The sequence below is a fragment of the Chlorocebus sabaeus genome, chromosome 21 (genome assembly GCF_047675955.1).
Source record: "Chlorocebus sabaeus isolate Y175 chromosome 21, mChlSab1.0.hap1, whole genome shotgun sequence".
Taxonomy (NCBI): domain Eukaryota; kingdom Metazoa; phylum Chordata; class Mammalia; order Primates; family Cercopithecidae; genus Chlorocebus; species Chlorocebus sabaeus.
Window position 1 is genome coordinate 45,432,119 of NC_132924.1, and position 23,274 is coordinate 45,455,392.

The 23,274-nt window shown below is 38.7% G+C and overlaps 1 protein-coding gene across 3 annotated transcripts in view; it reads left to right on the forward strand.

The window, feature by feature from the left end:
* The window catches only part of CRPPA (CDP-L-ribitol pyrophosphorylase A), a 330,079-nt gene that overhangs the window by 95,183 nt on the left and 211,622 nt on the right, over positions 1 to 23,274 (forward strand). For 2 of the 3 annotated variants that reach the window (XM_007981984.3, XM_038004687.2), the window contains exon 4: positions 13,773 to 13,877. The exons of the other annotated variant lie outside the window; for it this stretch is intronic. In XM_007981984.3, the coding sequence (XP_007980175.1) occupies positions 13,773 to 13,877 (105 nt within the window). The remainder of the gene's footprint in view (positions 1 to 13,772; positions 13,878 to 23,274) is intronic. 3 annotated transcript variants of the gene reach the window in all.

Genomic DNA, 23,274 nt, shown 5'->3' on the forward strand with positions numbered 1-23,274 from the left:
TTACACCGTTGGTGGGACTGTAAACTAGTTCAACCATTGTGGAAAACAGAGTGGTGATTCATCAAGTATCTAGAACTAGAGATACCATTTGACCCAGCCATCCCATTACTGGGTATATACCCAAAAGATTAGAAGTCATGCTGCTATAAAGACACAGGCACACGTATGTTTATTGCAGCACTATTCACAATAGCAAAGACTTGGAATCAACCCAAATGTCCATCAGTGACAGACTGGATTAAGAAAATGTGGCACATATACACCATGGAATACTATGCAGCCATAAAAAAGGATGAGTTTGTGTCCTTTGTAGGGACATGGATGCAGCTGGAAACCATCATTCTCAGCAAACTATCATAAAACACAAAACCAAATACCACATGTTCTCACTGACAGGTGGGAATTGAACCATGAGATCAGTTGGATACAGAAAGGGGAGCATCACACACTGGGGCCTATTGTGGGGAGGGGGTAGAGGCGAGGGATAGCATTAAGAGATATACCCAATGTAAATGACGAGTTAATGGGTGCAGCACACCAACATGGCACATGTATACATATGTAACAAACCTGTACGTTGTGCACATGTACCCTAGAACTTAAAGTATAATAAAAATAAAAAAAAGCTACTAGAAAGCGATTAAAAATTACAAATTCTCAAAAGAATAGGAGAGGTGACAATGACACATGAAGAATAGCTGGAAAACAAGTGAATTAGTACTAACAGATTCAGCTTGGAGAAGGCCAAATTACAAGCAAATGGTTGGGGGAAGCTAGGAATTAAAACTGTCTGCTGTAGAATTCTCAAAGTCCAGGACCTAGCAGCACCAGGTACCTCTGGAATGGAATGAGGGGGACAAAATAAGGAGGGTTGGCTGAAGCTGTTTAAGCAGTCTGATCTCTAAATCTCCTTTCCACCCTAACAGAGGCAGGTGGTGATGAAGTGCTCTGTCTATACTGGGAGAACATAGGATGCTGTAGAAGGACTGAGTGTGTTGCCAGAAACAGTGACTAACAACCATATGCTTACTGACTGCCAAATAGGAAAGTCCATGGCTGCTTCTCCCACTCAGCCAGCTGTTATCTTGGTGGCTTGGCTTTTTTTTCCAGGCTGGAGACTGGAAGAATTTTCTTTGGGCAGTCTGTCCAGTGCAGGAAGAAAGACCTAAAAATACTAACCTCAGAAGTACCCATAAACACCTTAACCCAGTCACTCTACAGAAAGGTATTGGAGGATTTGTTCCAACCCTCCAAAATGAGAGTTCCAAAATGAGTCAATCAAGGAAGCAGATTGCATGGGATACAGAGGCTAGGGGATCCATGATGGGAGAGAGATGAAGACGCTTTCCAAGACGACGATGTAGGGAGTTCTTAGGATGATGGCTGAATGACTGGCAGAGAAGACAAGAAGTCTGTTGGATAAGATCAGAGGACGTTAAGGGTGACTTTTTCAGGAATATAAAATTGGTGCAGTGCCTTGTGTCTGAACATTTTGAGAGTAGATTTCAATGAATAGCTAAGTGTTTGGCATTGAATGAGTCATAAACATACATAAAACCACATAAAACAAAAGATAAGCTATAATTCCAGGTAAACAGAGTTGTATAGGAAACGAATTTTAATAATATGTGACTCAGCTATGAGTAGTGTTTACATAGCCACTGATTTAAACACTCAATACTGATTTAACCAAAATTATGATATTTAAAGGAGGGGGAATGGGAAGTGTTAGTGTATATTGAGGTGAAGTTTGGAAGAAGGACAAAATTCTTCTGTAGATCATAGCCAAGACAGAAAAGTCGAGAGACATCATCATAAGAATGTAATTTATAGATATGGAATGAAAGGTAAATTATAGTCTCAATTGTTCAGTCTTCAGCAATAGTATTCTACTTTTGTGCCCTTGCAATGGCCTCCTGGTGAATTAAGTTTGTTTTCCTTCTCCTTGATTTGGTTGCCTGACTTGCTTTCGAAATGAGATTTTTAGCAGATGTGATTGATATAGGTGGAGGGCCAAAATTGTGATTGTGCTGTTGGACTTGCCCTGTTTTGCTACTTTTATTGCCTTAAGGAAGGCATACTGTGGTTGGTTGCTGCCCCTCCGGTCTGAGCTGCAGAGTAAACACAAGGAGCAGAGCTGTCACAGCCCTGCAGCTTGGAACAGTTACCTCAGCCATGTCACAACTATGTGAGTGAGAAGTGAAAGTTTATTGCTGCATGCCACTGAGTTTTTTTTTTGTGCATGTTTGTTACTCAGCAAAAATTGTTACATATGGAGAAACATATTAGAATAGTTAAATGAACAATGATTGTCTACAGGGAGGACAAAATGGAGTGAAGGGAGTGGGGTGGACTTTTTTTCATAACTGACCTTGTAGAGATATTTGGGTCTTAAACCATGTGCCTGTGTGACTGATAAAAGCATAAGCCAAAAGTTAAGATAATAAAACAGATTACATGATATTGTGGTTAGGGTTTGTAAAGAAGATCTAACGGATGGAAAAGGAAGTTGGGGTGCTACTAATAAAATTATTCATGCCATTAACCATAGTCTCCTTGTTGATAAGAGTAGTCTAAGAAAATAGGTTTTCTAACCAAGAGCAATTGGAGGTTTCATGGGGTTGGACACCTCAGTGAGGTAAAAGGCCTCGGTTAGGAGTAAGAAAGAGAGATGATGGATGGAGCTTCCAGTTAGAGACTGTGTTGACAATGAAAATTCCAGAGGAGCCATGAGAGAAGTAAAGCCAATTTTCCAGGTTGATTACAGAAACCAGTTGGTCAAGTGAAGATAAGGGTGAAATCACAGTTGTTAGAATGATTATTATCAAAAAGACTAGAGAAATAACAAGTGTTGGTGAGGGTGTGGACAAAAGAGGGCTTTGAGTCTCTGTTGATGGGGATATAAATTGGTATAGCCATTAAAACAAGCAATGAGGAGGTTCCTCAAACAATTGAAAATAGAACTAGCATATAATCTAGCAATTTCACTTATGGATATGTCCCAAGGAAATGAAATAAGCGCCTCACTCCCATATTCATTGAAACGTCACTGATGCATTGTTCACAGTAGTCGAGATATGGAAAAAAACCCTGTGTCCATTGATGAATAGATAGAATGTGATCACATGTGCACCCACTGGAATGTTACTTAGCCACAAAAGAAGGAAATCCCACTATTTTTAACAACATGAATGAATCTGCCCTTTTTCTAAATGGACATTAGGTATAAGAAAAAGCAGAAGGAGAAGATGGTGCGTATTGTCAGAGCAACCCTCAATCTCTCTGCAGAGAAAGTAGAACGCCTCTACACAACCATTAGATGTTGTTGATTAGCATCTGGGAACTTTTAAACCTCAATTTTTAGGGTTAACCATTTACATCTATAACCAGTAATTATTTAGATTTTATGAAGAACTTGTCATAAACTAGATACTATGCCAGGTACATTAGATGTGCTGTTAGGTTTGTTTTTTATAATAACTTTTATCTTCCATTCCCCAATGTGGAAGAAGCTGAGAGACAGATTGAATAGCTTGTCCAGAGTCTGACAACTTGTTACATGGCAACACCATGGTTGGAACCCAAGTCTATTTGACTTCTGTGTCCATGCTCTTAATCAATTGGTAATGGTGCCTCATATTCTTGAGAATGCATGTACACTTTTTTAAAGCAAATCCTATTTAAGGACATGTTATGAGTTGTAATGTACAGTTTGTACATTCGTTTAAATTACTATTAGAAAAAACTAAGCTGATTGGCTTGTGAGAAAACGAATACCCTGTGTTTTTATCATGATGGTAACCAGATCTAAAATTTTATAATATAGCAATAACACATAGGTATTCTTTTTACAATGGGTGTTTAGATTTTTAAATAACTTAATATTTTTCTATTAGAGATGGTGTCTCACTCTGCATTGCCCAGGTTGGAGTGCAGAGGTGTGATTGTGGTTCACTGCAGCCTCGGACTCCTGGGCTCAAGCAGGTCACCTGGCTCAGCCTTCTGAGTAGCTTGGACTATAGGCACACATCCCAACACATGACTAATATTTTACCTTTTTTGTAGAGAGTCACTTTGTTTCCCAGGCTAGTCTTGAACTCCTGGCCTCAAGTGCTGATCCCACCTTAGCCTCTCAAAGTGCTGGGATTACAGGCATGAAACACCACATCTGGCCAGTTGTGTAAATTTTAAATGATCTGTAACTTAAATATCACCAGAACATGAGACTAATTTGTTGGAAATATTAAATATATATGTTCAGAAACAAAACCATAACTCTTATTTATAAGCATGTTTTTCAGGAATATAACATGTTTTACTACACAGGACATATAACTTAAACATTACATAACATGACAATAACTTTTTTGGGCAAGAACTAATAAAAGAATAGTATACACATGACAAAGGGTACAAAAATAAAGTCTTCATGCCAACCCCATCCTCTTCTGTCTCCCAGGGATAACCCATTTCTTCTGAGAGCTTTTGTTTATTCTTAACCTTTTCTACCTGGTTTCTCATTCTGCCGCCTGCACAGCAATCATCTTGAGGTTTTTCTTCACCACTGTCCTAGCAATTCCCTTTGTTGCTCTTCTATATAGGATATCTGTATCCCATGTCATTTTCTCATTTTTTTCTCTCCCAGTTTTATAGAGGACTATATCCTACTATAGTTTCCTGAAAAAGAGTGCATGGGGGACTTCTGGTTTCTTGTCTGGCATGTAGGGAACTTAGGAGTTGTTATTCCATCTTACAAGTAAAATATTGAACAACCAAAAAATAAACTTTTCATATCTTTCAGAGGGGCGAGGTCATAGGGCAAATTGCTGTCCCCGAAACTGGAGAGACAGACAGGTGACTACAGAGAATCACAATTTACCAGAGCAGAAATCTCCTTGGGAAATAGTGACAAGGTAGGAAAACCTAAATTACAATTGAAGAATTGTTAGAGACTCAGTATAGACAAGTGTGAGTTAGCTTCAGGAGGACCCAGTCAAAGGGGAGCCCCCACAGTCTTATGAGTTTTACTTCCAGGAGCTTGACCAGGTTCTTAAAATGGGTACTGGAGAAAAATCTTATTGTGCTTCCTATGGAGGAAAGAAACAACCATTGTGAAAAATGCTAGAGCATTCTGTTATTAACGAGGAGGCCCATCCTCAAAAATTGTTTTGTAAGGGCCTAAACTATTGCCTCTACCTAACCCCAGCCTTCTCACTCAACTCCATCCCACTCTAGTCATCCTCTGGGGAGAGGGGGAGAACTGAGAAAGTGAAAGCACAGGTCCGATTTACCTTAGTTTCTTTTACCCAGTAATCATGTCCAGCTATCAAGGAAAATTTATGAAGTATAAGAAATAGTGAGCATAAGAACCAGACCCAGATATGGCAACATTGAAATTACCCAACTGGGAATTTAAAACAACTATGATTAATATGCCAAGGGCTCTAATGGTTAAAGTAGATAGCAACAAGAACAGATGTAGGCAGTGTAAGCAGAGAGATGGAAATGGAAAGAACCAAAAGAAATGCTGGAGATCAGAAACACTATCATAAAAATGAAGAATGCCTTTGATGCCTTATCAGTAGACTAGATACGAATGAGGAAAGACTATCTAAACTTGAGTGTATATCTTCACAGAAATTTGCAAAACTGAAAAGCAAATAGAAAAAGATGGAAAAAAATAACTATAAAAAAGCAACTATAAAACACATAACACACATATAATGAGCATACCAGAAGAAGGAAGGAATGGAAGCAATATTTGAAGTAACAGTGACTGGAAATTTCTCCAAATCAATGTTAGAAACCAAACCAAAGATCCAGAAACCTTCAGGAATACCAAACTGTATAAATTCCAAGTAAACTACACTTAGGCATATTATAGTCAAACTACACAAAAGCAAAAAATAAGAAAAATATACTGAAAAGATAAACAGCTTACCCATAGAATTACATCTCACTTCTCTTCAGTAGCCATTCAGGCAAGAAGAAAATAAAATATTTTTAAAATGTTTGCCATGAGGAAACCTACCACCCTAGAATTCTGTTCCCTGCAAAATTATTTTTTCAAAAGTAAAGAAGGAATAGACTTTCACAGACAAACAAAAATGGAATTTTTTTTCCAGTAGACTTGCCTTGTAAAAAATGTTCAAAATCTTCAGAAATTTATGTAGGTCAGAAACATGGATATACATAAAGGAAAAACTTCAGTTGAGGAGGTAGTGAAGGTAAAATTTATTTTCCTGAATAGTACAGGTAAGTTTGTTCAAAACAATAATAGCAACAATGTATCTGATTGTGTGCTTACATAGTGAAATGAATGACAATGACGTAAGGGATGGGAGGAAGTAATTAGGATTATTTTGTAAGACACTTGCCCTATTCACCAAGTGGCACACCATTATTGGAAAGTGGTCACAGATTAGTTGTAAAAGTATATTGCAAAATCTAGGACATTTACTAAAGGGGCATTACATCATGATAGAAGGGTCACTCTTCCAAGGACATAAAACAATGCTTAATGTGTACTCATCTAACAACAGACCATCCTTATATGTGAGGCAAAAACTAATAGAATTGCAAGAAGAGAAAGGTAAATGGACAGATCCACAGGTAGAATCTTGGTTAAAGACATACTTGACCCCAATGACACTATCAATCAACTGAGTAAAATTGACATCTAGTTACTTCATTCACAAACAGCAGATTACACATTATTCTCATGCTCATGTGGAACATTCAACAAGATAGACCACTTTTTGGGCCATAAAACACACCTTAACAAAGTTAAAAGAACAGAAATAACACAAGCCCTATTCTCAGACTTCAATGAAATTAAACTAGAAATCAATAACAAAGGTACCTGGAAAATCCAAAAATACTCGGAGACTAAACAACACACTCTTAAATAACACATGTGAAAAAGAAATCTCAGAACAATATTTCAAACTAAATAAAATGGAATGCACCAAAATTTTGCAATGCAGCAAGGACAGTGCTTAAAGGAAAAATGATAGCATTGAATGCATATGTTAAAAAAGAAAGACCTAAAATCAATCATGTAGGCTTCCATTTTAGGAAACTAGAATGAAGAAGAGCAGATTAAGCAGAAGAAAGCGAATAAAAATTGGAGCAGAAATAGATGAAATTGATAATAGGAAGTCAGTAGAGAAAAATCTACCAGACCAAAATCTGGTTCTTTGACAAGATAAAATAGATCAGCCAAGCTAAGAAAGAATACACAAATTAACATCAGAAATGAAAGTATGGACATTACTACAGATCCCATGAACTTTTAAAGGATAATAAAGGAATATAATGAACAACTCTGTGCCTAAAAACTTAGTAACTTAGGTGAAATGGACCAATTCATTGAAGGACACAGTAGCCCAAAATCATATAGGAAGAATTAGGAAATCTTAAGGCAGCATCTGTTAAATAAATAGAGTCAATAATTAACAACCTAATATATAAAGTACTAGACTTAGGTGGGTTCACTGGTAATTTCTACCAAACTTTTAAGAAAGAAATTATACCAACTCTCTACAGTTTCTCTAGAAGATAGAAGCAAAGGGAATACTTCCTTAACTCATTCTGTGATACCAGAATTATCCTAATTCAATGAACCATACAAAAAAGATGTTACAAAGAAACTATGGTCAATCTCTCTCATCGATGTAGAGATGTCATGATCCTCATCAAAATATCACCAAGCTGAATTCAACAATGTACAAAAGCAAAACCCCACAACTGACTGGGATTCATCTTGGATACACACAAGACTGGTTCAAAATTCAAAATCTAATGTATTTCCTCACATCAACATGCAGAAAGAGAAAAATCACATGATCATATTAATGGATACAGAAAAACCATTCGACATAATACAACACTCGTTTATGATACATTTCCAAAAATGAGAAATAGAGATCTTTCTTGATTTAAAAAAATACCCACAGAACACCTGCAGCTAACATTATTAATGGTGAGAAAATCAAGAGCTTTCCTGTTAATATCAAGAACAAGGCAAGGATGTGCCTTCTCAGTGCTCTTTTTCAACACTGTCCTGGAATTTCTATTTAATAAAAGAAGGAAATGAACTAAGTATTGTGATTGGGAAGGAAGAAATCATTTTTCACAGATGAGATGATTGTCTGTGTGGGAAATCTGAAAGCATTGACAGAAGTTATGGAATTAGTGGACAGTAATAGAAAAGTTGCAGGCTATGAGGCTAATAAAAGCCCAAAAGTTGCAGGCTATGAGGCTAATAAAAGCCTATTGCTTTTGTTTGTACCAGCATGAACATGTGTAGTTTGAAAATAGACATAGATTATTCTTTACATTAGCAACCCCCAAAATGATACTTGGGCATAAATCTAACAAAATGTAGAAAACCTTTTTGAGGAAAACTGCAAAACTCTGAAAGACTTCAAAGAACTACTTAAATGGAGAAGTGTCCCATGTTTGTGAATAGGAAGACTCAAAGTTATCAAAATAAAAATTCTCCCCATTGTGATCTACAAATTTGATGCAATCTCAATCCAAATGTCAACAAGTTATTTTGGAGATTTGACAAACTTATTCTAAAGTTTATCTGAAGAGGCACAAGACCTAAAATAGCTAACACAATATTGAAAGCAAAGAATAAAGTTGGAGGACTGACACTACCTGACTTTAAGAGTTGCTATAAAGCTGCAGAAACTGTGGCTGTGTGGTGTTGGCTTAAAGAATAGATAAATGATTCAATGGAATGAAATAAAGACACTAGAAATAGAATCACATAAATGTAATCAATTGGTCTTTGGCAGAAAAACAAAGGCAATACAATATAGCAAAGATTTGCTGCCTTTTCAACCAAATGTTGTTGGAACAACTAGACAACCACATACCAAAAATAAATCTAGGGACACACTTTCAACCTGCCGCAACCATTAATTCAAAATGGATCAGACCTAAATGTAAAACTTAAAATGCAAATGTGAAGTGACAGTCACTTTAAAAGACAGTTTGGCAGCATCTTACAAAACATACTCTTTACCATAAGACCCAAATGAGTTATGTCCACATTAAAACCCTGCGCGTGAATGTTTATAGCAACTTTAGTTATAATTGCCAAAACTGGAACCAACATAAATAGCTTAGGTGAGGGGATAAACAAAGTATAGTACATCAAGATAATGAATTATTATGAATTATTGAATATAATGAATTATTCACTCCTAAAAAGAAATTAGCTATAAAATCACCAAAAGGGAATTTAAATGCATATTTTGGTGTGAAAGAATCCAATGTAAAACAACTAAATATTCTATGATTGCAGCTATGTATTTCTGGAAAAGACAAACTATGGAGGCATTAAAAGGATGAGTGGTTGCACAGGGTTGGGGGCAGGAGGTATGTATAGATGATACACAGAGAAATTTCACTATAGTGAAACTACTCTATGATAACTACAGTGATGCATGTGTATCATTGTACACTTGTGAAAACTCATAGAAAGTATAATACCATGCATGGGTCATAATGTAAATTATGGGCTTTGAATGATAATGATGTGTCAATGTAGGTTTATTGATGCTAATACACATACCACTGTGTTTACAAGGTTTCAATAGTAGGAGAGGTCCTGTGTATGTGGGGGCTTGAGGGTATATGGAAATCTTTACCTTTTGCTCCATTTTGCTATGAATCTAATATTTAAAGTCTTAGAAAGTGTAGGAAAGAAAACAATGCATGGGTAATAAAATTCCTTTGATACTTTGAATGTGAGGAAAAGTTCATATTCTGCCCTCAAACTTGATAGCTCTCCTGGGTGTAGAATTCTATGTTTAAAATCATTACCCCAAGAATTGTGAATAATTTGCCTCTTTCTTCTAAGTTTTATTGTTTCTATGAAGTCCCAACTCATTTGGATTACAGCTTGTTTGTAAGATAATTTTTGTTAAGTGGGTTTGGCATACTTTCACCTCATCCGTTAGCTTCCACACTCTATAATTTCTCTTAATCTGGAATTTCAATGTTTTTAATCTTTGGAATATCTTGAATTGTTTAGTTGTTTTTGTCTATCTTTTTCTGTTTTTCCTGAAATTTTAATATTTTTATTTAGATATTTGACTTAGTTGATGAGTCATACGACTCTTTCCTTTTCCACCTTTTTAAATTTTACTCTGTCACTTGATTTCAAATTCTTTATCTTCCTAGATCTATTAATAGTTTTTTAAAAATTGCAGTTTTGAAATTCTTGGGTGCTTTATTTTTGCCATTTTGGTCTTTCATGTTACAGTCTTTCCTTGGATGACAGTTTAATACGGGTTTTCTGCTCATGTTTACCTGGGGACTGGTTAGACTTGGTGAGTTTTCTACTTGGGGTGTGTTGACTGTGCGTTTCTCTGTAACATAACTTGATTGGACTTGCTTTTTGGGGGATCTCTGATAAGTGTCCTTAGGGCTTTTGCCTTGGCAGAAGGCTGTTAGACACTATTTTGGGGGGGCCAAGTTTGGGGAGGCAGATGGTTTTCAGTGTCTGTATGTTTGCGTGTGTGTTTCTCATGGAATCAATGATATCATTATAACTATAATCCTCCCCATAGTGAATCACAAATGTCAAAACATTTTGTGCAATACCCTTTCTCATTCATTAACTTTCTTGTCTAAAATAATCTTGCTAGTTGCTTTGTATTTGTTCCACCTGTTCTTTTTCTCACTTTTCTGTTGGCCTTTGGATTAATTTACTGTGTTTTATGATTTCATTTTATCAACACTATTGATTTTTTTAAACTGAAATTTCATTTAGCAATTGACTTGAGTTTAGAATATACATCTAATGACAGTCTCCTTCCAATAATATTAGTTATGGGCACCCAATAGGAGATCACAAGAGAGGAGCCTGCATGTGTTTGTGAACTCCTTTTGCGACTGTGGGTCCTAGAGGTTTTATATTCTTTCAGTAGCTTCCGTTTGCTCTTTACCAATTTTTGAAGTTTTTAGCTTTCTTCTTCTTACCTGACTGCATGGCACCCAATGTCTCTTCCTCTTGTGCTCTGACTTAGTTGTGCTGGTAATCGCATCTTCTCTCCCTTCAGGGTGGGGAGACATGTCTTTCTTAGGTTTAAGGCTCCTAGGTTGTCCTGTGACTTCAGCTCTGAAGGGTTGAATAAAAGATTATACTTTTATAGTTTATTTGCATTTTCTTTTGTTCAGATATGAGCCCTACTTTTTGCAATTTTCTGTATCCTAGACAAAATTAGAAACCCAGGCTGGATGCAGTGGCTCACTCCTGTAATCCCAGCACTTTGGGAGGCCTAGGCAGGAGGAGTGTTTGAACCCAGGAATTTGAGACCAACCTGTGTAACATAAGATCTTCTATCTATAAAAAATAAAAAATTATTAGCCAGGCATGGTAACGTGAACTTGTGTACTCAACTTCTTGGGAGGCTGAGGTAGGAGGATTGCTTGAGGCCAGGAGATAAAGGCTGCAGTGAGCTGTGTTCATACCACTCCACTCTAGCCTGGGTGACAGAGTGAGACCCTGTCTCAAAAAAAAAGTCATCAATATTCTTGATTAAAATGTTTAGACTTTAATTTTTTACTAAGTATACTTTTTTCTTTTTTTTGAGATGGAATTTTGCTCTCGTCACCCAGAAGTGCAATGGTGCGATCTCTGCTCAGTGCAACCTCTGCCTCCTGTATTCAGGCAATTCTTCTGCCTCAGCCTCCCGAGTAACTTGAATTATTGGCATCTGCCACCACACCTGGCTAATTTTTGTAGTTTTAGTAGAGACGGGGTTTCACCATGTTGGCCAGCCTGGTCTCGAACTCCTGACCTTAGGTGATCCACCTGCCTCGGTCTCCCAAAGTGCTAGGATTACAGGCATGAGCCATCGTGCCCAGCCAAGCATACATTTTTTGAACTGACTGCTAAGAAAGGTTTTCTTGCAAAAAATATGAAAATCTCAGTTTTAATTAATAACCAATTCAGACTAGTCTAAGATTGTCCAGCCTCCATTTTCTGTAAATATTTCAAATGTACTTAACCTATAATTGTCCATGTTTCCCTTTGACACTGGTGACTGGAATCCTAAAGGCTTCATGCAATTTGCAGGCTTTTGCACTCTTGGCTAGGACAGTGCCTGGTGGCACTGTGGGTGGGAACACAGCATCAAGTATGTTTCATACCACTACCTGAGATAGGAAGTACCTGTTTCTATGGACTCCTCTCAATATGGCACGTGTGAGTACTTTTAAGGCAATCCAGGGATGTGTTTGATATTTTGCCCCTCTGGAGTGACTCAGAAAGAGTCAAGGTTATTTTTAAGATTTAACCATATGTTAAAGAGGACTTCGTTTATTATACATACATCTCAATCACAAACAACTACATGTGGTACGGATGTTGGAAGTACAAAACAAAGGTTTACCAACATTCATCACAACTTATTTGAATGTAACTACTGTTCATAGTAGTCTTTTAAAAATACCTACATATATGTTGTTTTATGTAGTATATAAAAATAGAAGGTATAAACTGGGACTCTTGTGGTCAAATTAACACTCTATGCATATCTGGTTATATTTTGTTCACTAATTTTACAAATCACTACAGTTGGAATTTTGTAACCTTCAGTGTAATAAAACAGCTTTGGCAAGGGGTGCTTGATGCCATATTCATATTTGTTGCCTTCCTGCAATCCTTACATGGATATGCTTTCTAAAATAAGTCTTGGCTGGGCATGGTGGATCCAGTCTGTGTGACAGAGTAAGACTCTGTCTCCAAAAAAAAAAAAATTAGTCTACCAAATGTCTCAAACCTCCATAACGTTGCATGGCACCTTTTGATTTAAACATAATCCCCCTTGTTCAATTTTATTATACTGTTGGAGATCAAGCCATTTCCTCTGATAGGCCTTCCTGATGCCCTCACATAGAATTAAGTATTTTATCCACTGAGAATGGATAAAATATCTACCTCTAGACATTCTTCTAGTGCTGCATCTATCAGGTTCTGTTACAAACTGCTTGTTAGATGCCAGCCTCCCCTTCTAGACCTGAGTTCCTTGAGGGCATAATACACGTGTCATTTACCTTTATATATCTGGTACTTAAAATAGAACTTGGAGACAGGATATGTACCCTAAGTATTGTTCAGCTGAATTGGATTATTACTTGGTTATTTTAATGGCTCTGCTTAAAATGCTAAAAATTGTTTTCTTTATTTTTACTAAATGTATATGTTTACACTTTTTCTCACAATGAAAGACTAAATGTTCCATGTTTATAAACAAAATGTAAATAATTAAAAGATATTGATATTTTAATTATTAAAACAAGAGAACTGTGACCTGCAAATGACCTGATGTAAATACAAGATATGAGATTAAGATTAAGATAAATAAGATTAGATATATATTTATCAATAGTTATGATAATCCTCAGCTATACCTTCAGGCATTTTATAAACATGTTTGGAAAGGTAACTTATAAGCACAGGAAACCAAGTATTACATTTATTTTACACCTAGAACTACTGAGGAATCTCAAAACTCATATGATTGCGCTATTCCTATTCACTATTTGTTTTGCTTCATATGATGATTGCAGTATTCCTATTCACTGTTTTGCTTTTAGCTAATGGGGATATTATAGCTCAATCAGTAGCTGATTAAATAGTTTGAGCCCTCTAGGCTCTTCCTTTGTTTGCAATTGATTATGAAATAAAAGCCTTAGTTTTACTTAAAATAGTGTTTTAGCTTAATTTTTTGTTGTTTCTACACCAGTGTACTGACTATGACTTGGAATTTGGAACTGAGTGTTTGCAATTGGCCCTAAAATACTGTCGCACTAAAGCCAAACTTGTAGAAGGATCACCAGACCTCTGGAAGGTAAGAGGGATGATACCTTGCTTGGTTTCTTTTCTGTGCTTTTATGTGTTTGTGTGGGTGTACATTTAAAACCAGTAGTGCATTGACTGGGAGTTAAGGGAATCTCACGGGTTTACTGAATCATCAGTGTGTAGTGTCCCTTCTATTGCCTGGCTTCAAGAAAATTCACTTGGAGATAATTTACTCAGACATATCTCATTTTAACCTGTGATTGGTTTATTCACTTTTTTCTTTTTCTTCCTCTCTGTAGATAGTTTTATTAGTCTGTTCTCACACTGATATAAAGAAATACCTGAGATTGAGTAATTTATAAAGGAAAGAGGTGTAATTGGCTCATGGTTCTGCAGGCAGTACAGGAAGCATAGCAGCTTCTGCTTCTGGGGAGGCCTCAGGAGGCTTCCAATCATGGCAGAAGGCAAAGGAGGAGTAAGACACTTTGGGGCCTCACTCACTTGCAGAACAGCTCCAAGGCGGAAATCTGCCCCCATGATCCAATCACCCCCATCAGGTCTTACCTGCATTGTTAGAGATTACAATTCCACATGAGATTTGGGCAGGGACACAGATCCAAACCATATCAATAGCCTTTTTTTTTTTTTTTTTCCTTCACTCAGTTGGATTAAAGCTACACCTTTGCCTGCAGTATCAACATTTCCTTTCAGGCCCTGGGTGGTTGCTCCAACTTAACTGGGTTAAAAGGATATCTGCAACAGTTCTGACCTAGTGGGAGTAGTGGCTGGATCCACTCTCTGTCCCACTGTGAGGAATTAGACTGTTTCCTGTGGCAGGGCCCAGCTCCTTTAATGGCTAACTTACTTTTTTTTTTTTTCTTTTTTTTTTTTTTTTTTACGGAGTTTCACTCTTCTTGCCCAGACTGGAGGGCAATGGTGCCGTCTCACTTCATTGCAACCTCCACCTCCCGATTTCAAGCGATTCTCCTGTCTTAGCCTCCCAAGTAGCTGGGATTATAGGTGCCTACCACCACACCTGGCTAATTTTTGTATTTTTAGTAGAGATAGAGTTTTACCATGTTGGCCAGCCTAGTCTTGAACTCCTGAACTCAGGCTATCTGCCCACTTCGGCCTCCCAAAGTACTGGGATTACAGGTGTGAGCCACCACGCCTGGCCTAACCTCTTTTGGAGGGAATAGAGTACTTATTGCAAACAAGATAATGGCACTATCATACTGCAGCTTCTTATCAAGGCCAGGGATGGTTTAGAGTGTGATTCTTTGTTTCATTAGTTGAATTGAACAGGACATTTGGAAATAAGAGTCTGGAAATAAGAAATAAGTACTTTTGGAAATAAGATTATTTCATAGCCAATTCCAGATTGTTGGAGCAAGATGGCCGAATAGGAACAGCTCCAGTCTCCAACTCCCAGCGCGAGCGACACAGAATACTGGTGATTTCTGCATTTTCATCTGAGGTACTGGGTTCATCTCACTGGGGAGTGCCGGACGATCGGTGCTGGTCAGCTGCTGCAGCCCTAACAGCGAGAACTGAAGCAGGGCGAGGCATCGCCTCACCTGGGAAGCGCAAGGGAGAAGGGAATCCCTTTTCCTAGCCAGGGGAACTGAGACACACAACACCTGGAAAATTGGGTAACTCCCACCCCAATACTGCGCTTTAAGCAAACAGGCACACCAGGAGATCATATCCCACACCTGGATGGGAGGGTCCCACACCCACGGAGCCTCCCTCATTGCTAGCACAGCAGTCTGTGATCTACCGGCAAGGCAGCAGCGAGGCTGGGGGAGGGGCGCCCGCCATTGCTGAGGCTTAAGTAGGTAAACAAAGCTGCTGGGAAGCTCGAACTGGGTGGAGCTCACAGCAGCTCAAGGAAACCTGCCTGTCTCTGTAGACTCCACCTCTGGGGACAGGGCACAGTAAACAATAACAAACACAGCAGAAAGCTCTGCAGACGCAAACGACTCTGTCTGACAGCTTTGAAGAGAGCAGTGGATCTCCCAACACGGAGGCTGAGATCTGAGAAGGGACAGACTCCCTGCTCAAGTGGGTCCCTGACCCCTGAGTAGCCTAACTGGGAGACATCCCCCACTAGGGGCAGTCTGACACCCCACACCTCACAGGGTGGAGTACACCCCTGAGAGGAAGCTTCCAAAGCAAGAATCAGACAGGTACACTCGCTGTTCAGAAATATTCTATCTTCTGCAGCCTCTGCTGCTGATACCCAGGCAAACAGGGTCTGGAGTGGACCTCAAGCAATCTCCAACAGACCTACAGCTGAGGGTCCTGACTGTTAGAAGGAAAACTATCAAACAGGAAGGACACCTACACCAAAACCCCATCAGTACATCACCATCATCAAAGACCAGAGGCAGATAAAACCACAAAGATGGGGAAAAAGCGGGCAGAAAAGCTGGAAATCCAAAAAATAAGAGCACATCTCCCCCGGCAATGGAGCGCAGCTCATCGCCAGCAATGGATCAAAGCTGGACGGAGAATGACTTCGACGAGATGAGAGAAGAAGGCTTCAGTTCATCAAATTTCTCAGAGCTAAAGGAGGAATTATGTACCCAGTGCAAAGAAACTAAAAATCTTGAAAAAAAAGTGGAAGAATTGATGGCTAGAATAATTAATGCAGAGAAGGTCATAAACGAAATGAAAGAGATGAAAACCATGACACGAGAAATATGTGACAAATGCACAAGCTTCAGTAACTGACTCGATCAACTGGAAGAAAGAGTATCAGCGATGGAGGATCAAATGAATGAAATGAAGCGAGAAGAGAAACCAAAAGAAAAAAGAAGAAAAAGAAATGAACAAAGCCTGCAAGAAGTATGGGATTATGTAAAAAGACCAAATCTACGTCTGATTGGGGTGCCTGAAAGTGAGGGGGAAAATGTAACCAAGTTGGAAAACACTCTTCAGGATATCATCCAGGAGAACTTCCCCAACCTAGTAGGGCAGGCCAACATTCAAATCCAGGAAATACAGAGAACGCCACAAAGATACTCCTCGAGAAGAGCAACTCCAAGACACATAATTGCCAGATTCACCGAAGTTGAAATGAAGGAAAAAATCTTAAGGGCAGCCAGAGAGAAAGGTCGGGTTACCCACAAAGGGAAGCCCATCAGACTAACAGCAGATCTCTCGGCAGAAACTTTCCAAGCCAGAAGAGAGTGGGGGCCAATATTCAACATTCTTAAAGAAAAGAATTTTAAACCCAGAATTTTATATCCAGCCAAACTAAGTTTCATAAGTGAAGGAGAAATAAAATCCTTTACAGATAAGCAAATGCTTAGAGATTTTGTCACCACTAGGCCTGCCTTACAAGAGACCCTGAAGGAAGCACTAAACATGGAAAGGAACAACCGGTACCAGCCATTGCAAAAACATGCCAAAATGTAAAGACCATCAAGGCTAGGAAGAAACTGCATCAACTAACGAGCAAAATAACCAGTTAATATCATAATGGCAGGATCAAGTTCACACATAACAATCTTAACCTTAAATGTAAATGGACTAAATGCTCCAATTAAAAGACACAGACTGGCAAACTGGATAAAGAGTCAAGACCCATCAGTCTGCTGTATTCAGGAGACCCATCTCACACGCAGAGACATACATAGGCTCAAAATAAAGGGATGGAGGAAGATTTACCAAGCAAATGGAGAACAAAAAAAAGCGGGGGTTGCAATACTAGTCTCTGATAAAACAGACTTTAAACCATCAAAGATCAAAAGAGACAAAGAAGGCCATTACATAATGCTAAAGGGATCAATTCAACAGGAAGAGCTAACTATCCTAAATATATATGCACCCAATACAGGAGCACCCAGATTCATAAAGCAAGTCCTTAGAGACTTACAAAGAGACTTAGACTCCCATACAATAATAATGGGAGACTTCAACACTCCACTGTCAACATTAGACAGATCAACGAGACAGAAAGTTAACAAGGATATCCAGGAATTGAACTCATCTCTGCAGCAAGCAGACCTAATAGACATCTATAGAACTCTTCACCTCAAATGAACAGAATATACATTCTTCTCAGCACCACATCGTACTTACTCCAAAATTGACCACGTAATTGGAAGTAAAGCACTCCTCAGCAAATGTACAAGAACAGAAATTATAACAAACTGTCTCTCAGACCACAGTGCAATCAAACTAGAACTCAGGACTAAGAAACTCAATCAAAACCGCTCAACTACATGGAAACTGAACAACCTGCTCCTGAATGACTACTGGGTACATAATGAAATGAAGGCAGAAATAAAGATGTTCTTTGAAACCAATGAGAACAAAGATACAACATACCAGAATCTCTGGGACACATTTAAAGCAGTGTGTAGAGGGAAATTTATAGCACTAAATGCCCACAAGAGAAAGCAGGAAAGATCTAAAATTGACTCTCTAACATCGCAATTAAAAGAACTAGAGAAGCAAGAGCAAACACATTCGAAAGCTAGCAGAAGGCAAGAAATAACTAAGATCAGAGCAGAACTGAAGGAGATAGAGACACAAAAAACCCTCCAAAAAATCAATGAATCCAGGAGTTGGTTTTTTGAAAAGATCAACAAAATTGACAGACCGCTAGCAAGACTAATAAAGAAGAAAAGAGAGAAGAATCAAATCGACGCAATTAAAAATGATAAAGGGGATATCACCACCGACCCCACAGAAATACAAACTACCATCAGAGAATACTATAAACACCTCTACGCAAATAAACTGGAAAATCTAGAAGAAATGGATAATTTCCTGGACACTTACACTCTTCCAAGACTAAACCAGGAAGAAGTTGAATCTCTGAATAGACCAATAGCAGGCTCTGAAATTGAGGCAATAATTAATAGCCTACCAACCAAAAAAAGTCCAGGACCAGATGGATTCACAGCCGAATTCTACCAGAGGTACAAGGAGGAGCTGGTACCATTCCTTCTGAAACTATTCCAATCAATAGAAAAAGAGGGAATCCTCCCTAACTCATTTTATGAGGCCAACATCATCCTGATACCAAAGCCTGGCAGAGACACAACAAAAAAAGAGAATTTTAGACCAATATCCCTGATGAACATCGATGCAAAAATCCTCAATAAAATACTGGCAAACCGGATTCAGCAACACATCAAAAAGCTTATCCACCATGATCAAGTGGGCTTCATCCCTGGGATGCAAGGCTGGTTCAACATTCGCAAATCAATAAACGTAATCCAGCATATAAACAGAACCAAAGACAAGAACCACATGATTGTCTCAATAGGTGCAGAAAAGGCTTTTGACAAAATTCAACAGCCCTTCATGCTAAAAACGCTCCATAAATTCGGTATTGATGGAACGTACCTCAAAATAATAAGAGCTATTTATGACAAACCCACAGCCAATATCATACTGAATGGGAAAAAACTGGAAAAATTCCCTTTGAAAACTGGCACAAGACAGGGATGCCCTCTCTCACCACTCCTATTCAACATAGTGTTGGAAGTTCTGGCTAGGGCAATCAGGCAAGAGAAAGAAATCAAGGGGATTCAGTTAGGAAAAGAAGAAGTCAAATTGTCCCTGTTTCCAGATGACATGATTGTATATTTAGAAAACCCCATTGTCTCAGCCCAAAATCTCCTTAAGCTGATACGCAACTTCAGCAAAGTCTCAGGATACAAAATTAATGTGCAAAAATCACAAGCATTCTTATACACCAGTAACAGACAAACAGAGAGCCAAATCAGGAATGAACTTCCATTCACAATTGCTTCAAAGAGAATAAAATACCTAGGAATCCAACTTACGAGGGATGTAAAGGACCTCTTCAAGGAGAACTACAAACCACTGCTCAGTGAAATCAAAGAGGACACAAACAAATGGAAGAACATACCATGCTCATGGATAGGAAGAATCAATATCGTGAAAATGGCCATACTGCCCAAGGTAATTTATAGATTCAATGCCATCCCCATCAAGCTACCAATGAGCTTCTTCACAGAATTGGAAAAAAACTGCTTTAAAGTTCATATGGAACCAAAAAAGAGCCCGCATCTCCAAGACAATCCTAAGTCAAAAGAACAAAGCTGGAGGCATCACGCTACCTGACTTCAAACTATACTACAAGGCTACAGTAACCAAAACAGCATGGTACTGGTACCAAAACAGAGATATAGACCAATGGAACAGAACAGAGTCCTCAGAAATAATACCACACATCTACAGCCATCTGATCTTTGACAAACCTGAGAGAAACAAGAAATGGGGAAAGGATTCCCTATTTAATAAATGGTACTGGGAAAATTGGCTAGCCATAAGTAGAAAGCTGAAACTGGATCTTTCCTTGCTCCTTATACGAAAATTAATTCAAGATGGATTAGAGACTTAAATGTTAGACCTAATACCATAAAAATCCTAGAGGAAAACCTAGGTAGTACCATTCAGGACATAGGCATGGGCAAAGACTTCATGTCTAAAACACCAAAAGCAACGGCAGCAAAAGCCAAAATTGACAAATGGGATCTCATTAAACTAAAGAGCTTCTGCACAGCAAAAGAAACTACCATCAGAGTGAGCAGGCAACCTACAGAATGGGAGAAAATTTTTGCAATCTACTCATCTGACAAAGGGCTAATATCCAGAACCTACAAATAACTCAAACAAATTTACAAGAAAAACACAAACAACCCCATCCAAAAGTGGGCAAAGGATATGAACAGACAGTTCTCAAAAGAAGACATTCATACAGCCAACAGACACATGAAAAAATGCTCATCATCACTGGCCATCAGAGAAATGCAAATCAAAACCACAATGAGATACCATCTCACACCAGTTAGAATGGCGATCATTCAAAAGTCAGGAAACAGCAGGTGCTGGAGAGGATGTGGAGAAATAGGAACACTTTTACACTGTTGGTGGGATTGTAAACTAGTTCAACCATTATGGAAAACAGTATGGCGATTCCTCAAGGATCTAGAACTAGATGTACCATATGACCCAGCCATCCCATTACTGGGTATATACCCAAAGGATTATAAATTATGCTGCTATAAAGACACATGCACACGTATGTTTATTGCAGCACTATTCACAATAGCAAAGACTTGGAATCAACCCAAATGTCCATCAGTGACAGATTGGATTAAGAAAATGTGGCACATATACACCATGGAATACTATGCAGCCATAAAAAAGGATGAGTTTGTGTCCTTTGTAGGGACATAGATGCAGCTGGAAACCATCATTCTTAGCAAACTATCACAAGAACAGAAAACCAAACACCGCATGTTCTCACTCATAGGTGGGAACTGAACAATGAGATCACTTGGACTCGGGAAGGGGAACATCACACACCGGGGCCTATCATGGGGAGGGGGGAGGGGGGAGGGGGGAGGGATTGCATTGGGAGTTATACCTGATGTAAATGACGAGTTGATGGGTGCAGCACACCAACATGGCACAAGTATACATATGTAACAAACCTGCACGTTATGCACATGTACCCTACAACTTAAAGTATAATAATAATAAATAAATTAAAAAAATATATATCAGAAGAAAAGAAAAAAAAAAAGATTATTTCATAATCTTGAAATACATACTGCTGCTTTTGAAATATTGCTTGTAGTCTTTGGAAATCTTTATGAAACATCCATCCAAATCTGATTAGTAAAGATTCATTCTAATTGAGTCTATAAGCATATTTCCTTACTGATTTTTAAAACAGAAAGCCCTATAAGTTGATCAGTTATTTTGCACAACAACGTGATCAGCCTCACTGCATGCTAAGATTGTCTCAGGATAATCTTAAATATTTAAAATGTTGAATTCTAAGACTCCAAAATATTGACATGTTTGAATTATTGCCTGGTAGAGAAAATTTCTGCAGTAGAGAAAATTCGTGCAGTATTACTCTTCATTTAAGGACAACCTAAAATGCCTGCCTGCTGGGTTGATGACAACCCAGCAGGCAAACGTTTTATTCATCCTTTTCTATATATGGCTCAGTGATATTAATTATGAGGATTTTTGGCAATTACCAATTAGATGCTTCCTTAAAGATCCTGACCCACATTTCTTTGGAACTCCTTTGGCTGTCTGGCAGGCCTAATTTGAAGACCAAGAAAAAATGTGAAAACTCTAAGGCGTTTTATTGCTACTAACATGTCAATAATCCCTCGTCTCACTTTTGACATCTTTGGGGCTATGATTATTTACCTCTTGTGCATGTTCAGAGGCTTCATCACGTTTGTAAAGCACTATTGAGATCTATGAATGAAAGGGAAGCAGCACATTGCTCTCTGAATGTTACATTCCGTCTTCAGTGTTTTCTTTTTGGTGAGGTGTTCATATTTCTCTGTTCTCTCCAGCGAGAGTGTTAGTCCTCAGGTATGTCTTGATGCTCTGCTCCCCTTTTATGTGCAACAAATATTAGTGCAGGCTAACCTGATTGGCCTTTCCACACAGTGGTTCTCTTGGTTCCACTGGTGAGTCCCTTTTTAGGGATGTTGTTATGCGTTCAACTGTCCCCTGAAAAGGTATGTTCAAGTCCTAATCTGTGGCACCTGTGAATGTGACCTTATTTTGAAATAGTGTCTTTGCAGATATAATCAAGTTAACATGAGGTCCTGCTGGAGTAGTGTAGGCCCTAAAGCCAACATGACTAATATCTGTACAAGAATAGAAGAGACACAGATACAGGGAGAAGGCCATGTGATGATGGAGGTGGATATTGGAGTGATGCATCTGCAAGCCAGGGGTTGCCAGCCATCACTGGAAGCTAGGAAGAGGCTAGAAAGGATTCTTCCCAAAAGCCTTCAGAGGATCCTACTTGTATCTTGATTTGAGATGTCTAATCTCCAGACCGTGAGAGAATAGAAATATTTCTGTTTTTTGTTTGTTTGTTTGTTTGTTTTTAGACTGAGTCTTGCTCTGTAACCAGGCTGGAGTGCAGTGGCACAATCTTGGCTCACTGCAACCTCTCACTCTTTGGTTCAAGTGATTCCCTTGCCTCAGCCTCCCACGTAGCTGGGACTACAGGTGCGCACCACCATGCCTAGCTAATTTTTGTATTTTTAGTAGAGACGGGGTTTCACCATGTTGGCCAGGATGGTCTTGATCTCCTGACCTTGTGATCCACCCATCTCAGCCTCCCGAAGTGCTGGGGTTACAGGCGTGAGCCACCACGCCCAGCCAAATTTCTGTTGTTTGAAGCCTGCCAATTTGTAGTAATTCACTGTAGCAGGCCTGGGAAACACATGCCGAAAGGGCGAGGTCCCCTAGAAATGAGCATCATAGCATCACTTTCGACATGGAACGGAAGTAGGGAACTTTACTCTTATGAATGAGATTGGAATAATGCCGTGCTTCAAAGGGAGCTTGGACCCTAAAAGGCCTGTCATGCTCTGGATTGGGGAAAATGTCTTACAGATAGACGTTATGAG